A 10703-nucleotide genomic window follows, 5' to 3' on the forward strand; every position below is an offset into this window, starting at 1 on the left:
CGTGAGACTTTAACGAACTTTCATTCAATTAAATATGGCTTATAACCGCATTAAATATTATCAAGTCGAAAGGTCGTCGAGCGTATTCGATAATGATATGAGTTTGGTATAAAAAGCGAACTTTATCGGAGCACGTAAGCACATCATAATGCAGTTCAGCATCGTGTTTCTCGCTCTACTCGCTCTCGCAGTGGCAATCCCAAGCTCGCCATCGCTTCATGCCGGTAAGTTTAATTAATATTGCCATTTGTTTCCTTATTCATTAATATTGTGACGTTCGATCAATCGTCTTTACCAGCAAGTCTTTACGAATATTTCTAATTTCATTCTATTAATGTATTAATTGCCTTTTATTATTTCAACGAGACGTTGAAATACTTTCATTAACTGTATTAGAATAAATTTGATAAACCTTTAATAATTATGATATCAAGCTGTATGTATAATTTCTGGCTTATTATACCAGATGTATGAATTTTCCGCTATTACAATCGATTGATTATCTATAAATACATACATAATCATATATATGTATTAGGAATATTGATTTAAGAATAAATGAATAATTTCTCTTTATTTTGTGGAAATATTTAAGGAAAATTTGTCGTTTCAAAAATTTCAGCCAATCAAGATCTTTTAAGGAAGCAACAGAATATAATAGACTTATTGGAGAATATCTATGGCGAATTACCAAATACTGTTCTAAAAGATGTTGGAACCTCTTACGAATTCGAATCACAATTACAAAACTATGAAAATCCATCGCTAGTGAAATATTACGCGAGCCTTATTAAAAATGGCCAAACCCAGCCAAAAGGGACACCATTCGCCGCGTCAGTCAGTCAACTGCGTAAAGAAGTTGCTATACTGACGCAAATATTTTTAGGTGCTAAGGACTATCGAACTTTCTTAAACACTGCTGCATGGGCCCGTATCAACGTAAACGAAGACCAATTTGTTACGGTACGTCGTCTCCCTATAAGTACATCAATTTTTTTTTTATGTTAACAATGGTATTGTACTATCACTCGCGGGCATTCGTATATTCAATAAAGTAACTCCAGGCATTTTTAGGCTTTCTCCAGTGCCGTCCTTCAGCTTCCATATATGAACGGTGTTATTCTACCGCCGGTATATGAAGTCTATCCACAATATTTCTTTGATGCGAGAATTATTCAAAACGTATACAATCACGTGAGCAATTATAATTCCGAAGCTTCGGAGGCGAAGGACCAATCAGGTGTGTACGATATTAACGTCAATTACACGTCGAATACCCCATACGGAGAAAATCAAATCGCTTACTTTACCGATGACATTGGCTTAAGTGCTTACTATTACTATGTCCAATTAGCCAGTTACATGTTGCCACAAGTAAGTTATTTTTTCACTTTATTTATTTATTTTTGTTGTTGTTGTTGTTGTTTTGCTGATAATATATATATATATATATACATAATATATTTGCCACATCTTCTTTACAAAGGATTATAGTGCATCGAATAATAAACAAGGCATTTTCCAAGGAGAAGGCCGCAATACAGTTGGACACGGTGCTCATTATTATTACATCCACCAACAATTACTCGCTCGTTATAATCTTGAACGCCTTGGGCAAGGACTCAGCCCCATTGGCGAACTCGACTCTTACTACGAACACATTGAAACGCCGTACAAACCAAACCTTCGCTATAGCAATGGTGTTAATTTACCCGAACGCAACGAACACATCGTCATTACGCCGAAACATAAGAACTACAATCTCGTACGATTAGTTTCCTCTTTAGAGCAAAGAATACTCGATGCCATTAATCTTGGACAAGTTGTTACCTCCCAAGGAAATTATATATCCCTGTACCAGCCTCAAGGCTTGAACATTCTTGGAGAGCTCATCGAGGGAACAGGTCGAAGTATCAATCCAAGATATTACGGAAGTTTCCAAACCATTTCCAGACAACTATTTGGCAACGCGCCCCAATTTAACAATATTTACGAATACAGTCCGTCGGCCCTTGAATTGGGACAAACTGCTGTCCGAGATCCAGTCTTTTACCAGCTGTACAATAAGATTGTTCAACTATTCCACTATTACCAAGAGGCCTTGCCCGCCTATCAATACAACGATGTTGTCGTCCCAGGCGTTAATATTCAAAAGATCGACATGAGTGATCTCGTTACGTACTTCAGCAATTATGATGTTAGCCTTGATAATGCTGTGCCACAAACATTGCCACATAAGAGTACAGAGAGTCAATCCCCATCCAAATACACTGCTCACCTTAAGAGACTCGACCATAAGCAATACCAATACTCCATCTACGTTAATTCCCAGAATGTCATACCAGGCGCAGTCGTTCGCGTTTACATGGGACCCAAGTATAATTATGCTGGACAACCGATTGACGTTTCCGCAGACCGTCACTACTTTTACGAACTCGACCAATTCTTCTACGATCGTAAGTAGCGTTTATAATGACTCCCCCTAACGACGGTCACACATGCAAACATTAATAGACATGTGCATCTTGCTTTAAATTACAATCGTCTTTAAAACAAAAAAAACAAAAAAAAAAAAAACAAAAAAAAATGCTCCGTAAACACTTTGCCATGAATTCTAATATTAAAGGAGAAATTTTTGACAAATAATTGCATTGTATGCGATGTGCTTGTAGTTGCCGAAGGACAGAACGTCATTGTGAGAAATTCTCAGGAAGCCACTGGACAGAGCTTCGATTTCCCTTCCTTCCAACAAATTAAAAACCAAATTTACAGTGCCGTGCGCTCGGAAAGTCCATACTACGTCAACTATGTATATATTTATTTCCCTTTTATAAACATTAACTTTATACAGAACATTCCATAATATACTTCTCTCATGAAAATTTAGGCAGAACAACTTTATGGATTCCCAGCGAGATTAAGCTTACCCAAAGGTTCAAAATCCGGATTCCCCCTGCAATTATTGGTCATTATAAGTTCCGGAAATCAAGTTAAACAGCAAGCGGAATTTTATGGCCCAGTTGTCGAAGAGGAATTTATGACTTATCAGCCACAACATTATCAAATTGTTGAACGTGGAGAGTACCAAGGAAACGTAAGAAACCAAGACAGAAATAGTAATGTTTACCAGACTACTGAAGTGATACCAGAATTTGAAGGACCGATTCTCTCAAAAGGTAAATTAATTCACGTTCACTTTATTTTAATCAATAAGTAGAGGACTATGCAACATTAAGTACACTAAAGCAAGCTCTATTACAATAAGTTATAAAATTATCATAAATAGCTCTGCATATTTTTAAAAGGAAAAACATTAATTATAGGAAACTCGTACAGTGATTACTTATACAAGAAATATCCTGGCAGCTACAATTACCAACACGGTCAACAAACGTATACCAACGTAGCGGCACCAAATCAACAACAAGGTTACAATGGTTATCGTAGTGGCGACAAAGGCATAAACTACGAACGCGCTGTTAATAGCTACGAACAACATTCTCAGGATGATACTGACGACTATTACTCAAACCAAGGTGCTTCCTACAATCAGGGACAAAGTTCCTCTTATGGTATTGGCCAAGGACAAGCCGAATACCCAACTGGTAAAGTTCAGCGCTTCCAGCCATTTAGGTCTACAGAGTCTAGCCAAAATCAAGGTGGTTATCAAAGCCGAGGAACGGTAGATAACAGCAGGAGCGGACGCACAACCACGTACTCACCCAACACTTATCAGAACAACAAGGGCCACGAACAATATTATCGCAATTATTACCAAAATAATTACATAGGCAACATTATTGGTGGCGCTGTATCTCTGGATGGAAGACCCCTTGGCTACCCATTGGACAAACAACTGGCTTACAGTGCATTTGACGCTCAAAATATATACATACAAGATGTTGTTGTCTACCACAACGATGAATACTTACCTCAGAACTAAAAAAGCCTACAGATTAACTCAATTACATTGTAAAGTATTTATGTTCGCGTAATGCTTAAGAGATAAGCCCTTTGACGTTCAAATGCTTCGAAAATTCTAATCGAATGAGCATTCTTGAAACATTGCTCACTTCATTCAGCCATGTAAGAATAAAGAATTGAAGAATATACATGCAAGAACAAAGAACATTAATGTATGCTTCATTTACCTATAATACATTCAACATTAATTTACGAATAATTTTATTAAGAATATTATGAGTTGCATTATTACTATTACTATTGATTATTTTTTAGAGAGAAAAATTATTTCAAATAATTCTTTAATAATTTACCAATAATTAGCAATCCTTCCATCCAAACTAATCGAAATATTCTATATCATATATATATATATATATATATATATATATATATATATATATATATATATGTATTATTAGAAATCTGCTCATTATTTTCTTTGCAATTTATAACGTATTTCTAGTTTCTATTTTCTATTATAATTACTTATATACTTTATTCTGATTTGATCAGTTTTATTATGGAATTTAGTAATCGGCTAAAAAAGGGATCGCAATGTTTGATTATAAATTAATCATTTATTTTAATTGAAATAAGTATATTTACTCTTAGATAATTTATTGAATTATTGAATTACTTCCTTTACCTTTAGCAATATCATTAATTTTTTTAAACAATTCCTATTAATATTATTTTTATCTGGTAGTTATGAAATTATTACGATCAATTTCTCATTATTATTATTATTATTATTATTGTTGTTGTTGTTGTTGTTGTTGTTGTTGTTGTTGTTGTTGTCGTTGTTGTTGTTGTTGTTATTGTTGTTGTTGTTATTGTTATTGTGAAAAAAAAATATATATATATATATATAATAAATTGTTTGTGATTTACAGTATAAATAAGGTTTTAAATAAAATTCTTATATATGTTGAAGAATTTATTTCATCTTTTATCACTTTCTTGTTAGATGTTTTTAAATTAAAGTTTTGGAAAAATTATCACGCCTTCTAGAATGGAAAGAAATATATTTTCGACGTTTAATTTAAATTCTTGGACATTGAAAGAATTATGTATTCATAAAAGCGAACGAAGTTATAATTAAACTGTTCAGATTGTAGGAAATCAAATTTTTTTTTTTTTAAATCATTTACAAGGAGCACGTATTACGATAGACCGATTCTATTTTATGTGATGACTCGTTCTTCGCATTTTTTTCTTCTTTCTTTGCTTCTTCAATGGCCAAAGATATATAAAATATTTCTCTAATAAAATTAACATTATTTAACACATCGTTAAATTACTGCGCGGGAGCTCAAAAAATATTGATAAAATAGTAAAAAAAATATTGAAATATTAAAAACTTTTTGTATACTATCTTGCTAAGAGAAATGTATCTAAAATATCGACAAATCTGCATTCAGATCATAGAAATGATCAATTAAGTACATATTGCATTTAATAAAAATATTTATTTATTAATGTAATATTTAAAAATAAGAATGTTATTTACTGATTAATAATGAGCTTTAAATGAAAGTACGAGCGAAGAAGGGATGTTGAAAAGTTAACAAGAGGGAAAAATGAGAGTGATAGAATGATGATAATATTGATAGCAACCGAGCTCTTAAGTCGAGTAAATGCGTAAACAAATAGTCCACAAATAGTTGGATGAAAATCGAGCTCGCGTGGTTAAAAAAGGATATGGAAGCAAATTTCAAGGGGGAAAAAGTTTATATATATTTACATTAAATGCTTAAATAGAATTGATTTTCTTTTATTGCCTATATATTCATATATCGTAACGTAAGTTACCGAGGCAAAATATTCCAGTATATTTCGAATGGTAATCGAAAGAGGCAATTTGAATGGTGAATAACTGCTATAACAAGCCAATAACATTTCACCATTCAGAATTATCCAATAGTAGTCAACCATAAAGCTTTGAAATTCTAATTTAGTGGTAAGTTTAGAGGCGCCTATTCTATATTGACAATTGAAAAGAATTAAGAAATCAAAAAGAAATAAGAAATCCCTGATAATTTCCGATGTACTCTAAAATACTCTCACACTACAAATCCTCTTGTGTAATGAATTACTTAGTCAATCTATCAACCGTTAGTCACTTGCTCATCGGACAACGAATTCGAGTTGATCGATGCAAGTGAAAATGGAGTGAAATAGGTGGATCAATTAAAAATCTCCGGAAGCTTGAACCCAATGAATGCGACAATGATATGAAATGGATAATATTACATTAGATTCGATATTACAGAGTCAGATTACAATGAGGATGCATAACATTACAATTACAAATATGATCGCAATAATGCTGTTATGAAATGAAAATGTAATGAATAGGAGCTACCTCGTTTTTCATCCATCTATTAAGAAATCGAAAATTAATCATTTAAATAATTCAAATAAGTCAAATCTACCGAACCAATTGATTCCTTAACACTTATCTCTTATATACATAATGATAAATTAATACGTAAGACTAGTAATATTTTAATATTTAATATTTACTCAAAACTGCTATAAAATTAATCTACTCAATAATAATTAATTTTATCGTAATTATGCTTATGTTAATTTTTCTTTCATTTTTTTTTTTTTTTTTTTTTTTTTTTTTTTTATACTTTTGGGCATTTTATATATTTAATACGGATATAATTTATTTAAATTGACATATTATGTCTTATTAGTATATGGACTAAGAACTATAAAAACAATGCAAATGTAGATTGAAAAGATGAAAATAAATGCACGAGTGCTATCCTTAACAAAGAAATGAAATCAAATTGATATAAAAGAAAAAACCGGAATTGCAAGTAAATGTATTACTTACGTACGAAATAATAAAAAAAAAAAAAAAAAAAAAAAAAACCAGTAGATTTCTGATAGCCACAGTATAATGCTAAATTAATAATAATTATAAAATAAATGACATTTTCAACTACACAAGATTCTATTTTATAGCTCGTAGTTTTCCATTGTAAAAGATGGAAAATAATGAGTCATAATACTATGTGTCAAATTATATGAAGAAAAGTTCATATTATCTTTTGTTTGACAGTCAGTAAAAAAAAAAAAAAAAGTCAAATTATGCTTATTGCAAAGATATGTCATATAATAGGAGCAAGCAATTGTTGAGAATATACATATATTAAAGTTATTATTAATCTTTTCAAAATTGAGAAATATAATACATTAGAACTTGGAGTATAAAAACAATTTAAGTATATAACCAATTTCATTGATAATAAATTTTTATTTGACAATTAAGTAAAAGTAAAAGACTTTGAAATGATTTGTCCCTATAAAATATGAAAAAATATAATTAATGTAGTAAATATATCTTAATTGAAGATACTTATATCGAATGACGATTATGGAGATAAAATGATGATTAAAACAGTTAATGGATAATTACGAAAATATCGTTACTAAAATTAACGTTTCATCTCCGATAAATTTTTACTTTACAAAATTAATTACGAACTTGCGCGGATTATTACTCTTCTGCATATAAAACATTTCTATAATAAAAAATAATGCTTTTAAATTTTTAAATTCCAGATTTATGAGCAATAAGAATGTCCACCAATTCTAGTGCAGAGAGTATTTATTCAAAATTAAGAAGTACTATAGATTATACTATAAACACGGTTAAATTAATTTTTTTCTAATGTCCGTAATAAAGCCAATATACGATTAATTAATTAATTTATATATCTTATGAATAGTCTTATAGTAATTGAGATTAACGAGTATGTGCAAATTATCACTTGTTCTCATTAAATTGCATGTCAATTGTCAACTCGTTCAAGGACTACAAATTATTAAAGAGAAAATATAAAATTATCGTTAATTATAATCGCGCATTTATAAATTTCTATTAAAATCAGTCAAATTAAACTAGGATTTTCCATGAATTTGATTAATCGCAATTCTTTCTTATTTATCAGGAACTGACTAGATTATCATAAAAAATACTTTTTTTCTATGGATTTTAATTATACGAGCCATAGGGAAATAAATGATGGTAGAACGTGAATAAGAGTTAATTAAAAAATATACGTTTATTTTATTAGGAAAAAATTTTTAATTCAAAATGTTTTTATTTAATTTTTCGATCGTTTAACGATATTACGATAAAAGAGAATGTTTACAATATTCTTAACAATAAACTTATAAAAGCTATCGTTGCATATTTCAATTTTATTTAAAGTCCTGTTTAGTCCCCTTGGTTCACATATTTTTCAATTATCATAAATTATAATATTCTCTTATGATTTAAAGACTTGGTCCGGCTTAATATTATCCTGCATCTGCAATCTTTAATTACAATGCAATATAACAATTTATTGAAATCGAATTATAACTGCGTATAAAAATTGATATTCATTTAACAATATTAAATAAGGCAACGAAATAATAATTGCTCCACACAAAATTGTAAATAATATATACTAGTCGATAAATTCGATGATTATCCAATTGAGTCGATTTAGATTATCCGGAATAATATATTATGATGTACAGATATACTAGTAAAGATTCATCATTTTACATAGATCATCGGAATTTGCGAGATTTAGTTAGAACTTGGAGTGTTGCGTAATATATTTTTGTGTTTTTAACAAGTGAACATGTATCACTGCTTATTAAATACGGAAAGACATATAAATTATAATAGCAAAATATAAATTTATAAATGTTTTATAATTAGAATATATATGGTAATAATACAAAAAATTAATCGAAATTTTTATAATTACATAATAATTGACAAAATCTACTTGACGTCCGCTTAAAAAAAATAAACACAATTAATTTGCGTTTTAGATTTCACGAAAACATTATTATCCGAGTTGTGTATAATGTAACATGAAACATTGAATTGATCAGAGTTTTAAATCTACAATATATGGATATAGATATTTTTCTGTGAAAAATAAATAGTGTTGACCTCTATTCCTGTAAGCCGACCTCATATATCATAATAAAAGCTAATATTTGAATTGATAAATTTACATTATCAATAAATTTACATTATTCATTATGTACATTTTGTATAGAAAGTTCACACTCTATACCCTCACATTGTTTCTTTCTTGCTTTCAATATGAGTATAAAAAGTATTTAAATCGTGATCTATTATTATACATATTCTTATCTAACTACGTAAAAAAATTTCTTTGTATAACCTTATTTTGTCAAATTGTCATTAAATATCATTGCGATTGAATTTGGAAGAACGATATTCTGTGTTAACACTTTATCATTATTACCATATGAAATATACTGCTGACATATTCGCTGACATTAATAAATTTTCAACAAATAAATTGTATTTTAATTGGATTGGAATAATTTTAACTTACACACATAAAATAACCATTTTCTAAAATAAATTTTATAAATTTATTGGAATATCTTACGAGTGCTAAAATGCTATTCATTTTATAATAATTAAAGAATATGCACGAAACAACTCGAATATTATCTCAAAGCAGTTTTTCCATGATATCGCAGAAGCCTATCTCATTCTAAAAATTCACTGAAACTTTCATTTTCTGACTTAATAAATTCATCCTAAAAATCAATATTAATTATAGAATTGCTTAATGGCAGCTTGCAGTAAACAATAAATGCCGAGTATTCGGTTTCTTAAACTCGGTAATAATCAATATTTCTAAGCGCAATAATTGGACATGAAGAAAAACTTGATAAAGGCAATTAACATTAATTGGTAAATAATCCATTGAATTATATATGTGTTTGTGTGTTTGTGTGTTTGTGTGTGTGTGTGTGTGTGTGTTTGTGTTTGTGTGTGTGTGTGTGTGCGTGCGCGCGTGTGTGTGTGTGTGTGTGGATATGAAGATCGCAGATCTCACACTAAAGTAGTTAAATACATCTTATTTGTATTGACATGGAAATTAATCCTCTTCTCTACTATAAAACATGGAAAAATTATGAAGAGTGTGTAATAATAAAAAAAGCTGCAATTAATACGAATGATATATAATTTATTATTTTCAATATAAAATTTAGTTGATATGAAATTGAAAAGTGATGAATCGCTATCAATATATTTTTTTTTTTTTAGTAAACTAGTAACGCTATAAATACACTATTAACTTTTTAATAAGATATTATAAAATTAATAGAGTAAGCAGAGGAAAGTAAAAGCTTATAAACGGACTTTTAAAAAGACTATCGGAACTTTCGATATGAATCTACCTATAAACAGTATGAACACTCCATCAAATTTCATAAGCTGCAAATTAATTCTTTTTAATAATAAGAAAAAAACAATAAATTAGTTATTACATTATTAAATGTTCTCTCTCTCTCTCTCTCTCTATCTATCTATCTATCTATCTATCTATCTATCCATCTATCTATCTAACATACCAAAATTTCTACTATCTTCTTACCCTTCTGCTCTTCAACACGCGAGATTTAACTCGCCTATTCTCTCGCTCTCGCACTTGCTTCTAGTCCCTTTCCACTCGTCCTTAAGATGTCGTAAACTACGACAATCCTAGAAACTTTGTACATGTTTGTTTGTATGGCAGGAATCCAAGCCTCGATCAATCTGTTCGGCAATAAATAATTTTCACTCCTTATTATATATACAATTTATTTTATGCTTCTAAGATATTTAATACAATGATATAAATAATGCAAAGTGTAAATTTAAAAAAAAGTATTTATTAATGTTTGAATAT

The 10703-nt window shown here is 29.6% G+C and overlaps 1 protein-coding gene across 1 annotated transcript; it reads left to right on the forward strand.

The window, feature by feature from the left end:
• The first annotated feature begins 423 nt into the window (after positions 1–423).
• On the forward strand, positions 424–4102 carry LOC105360396 (Larval serum protein 2). The gene is made up of 7 exons (XM_011497291.1): positions 424–436; positions 623–963; positions 1075–1374; positions 1487–2456; positions 2673–2809; positions 2888–3176; positions 3324–4102. The coding sequence occupies exons 1-7, from the start codon at positions 424–426 to the stop codon at positions 3941–3943; spliced, it is 2670 nt and encodes an 889-aa protein (XP_011495593.1). The 3' UTR covers positions 3944–4102.
• The last annotated feature ends 6601 nt before the right edge of the window (positions 4103–10703 follow it).

Source organism: Ceratosolen solmsi, unplaced genomic scaffold (assembly GCF_000503995.2).
Source record: "Ceratosolen solmsi marchali unplaced genomic scaffold, CerSol_1.0 scaffold13, whole genome shotgun sequence".
NCBI classification, from domain to species: domain Eukaryota; kingdom Metazoa; phylum Arthropoda; class Insecta; order Hymenoptera; family Agaonidae; genus Ceratosolen; species Ceratosolen solmsi.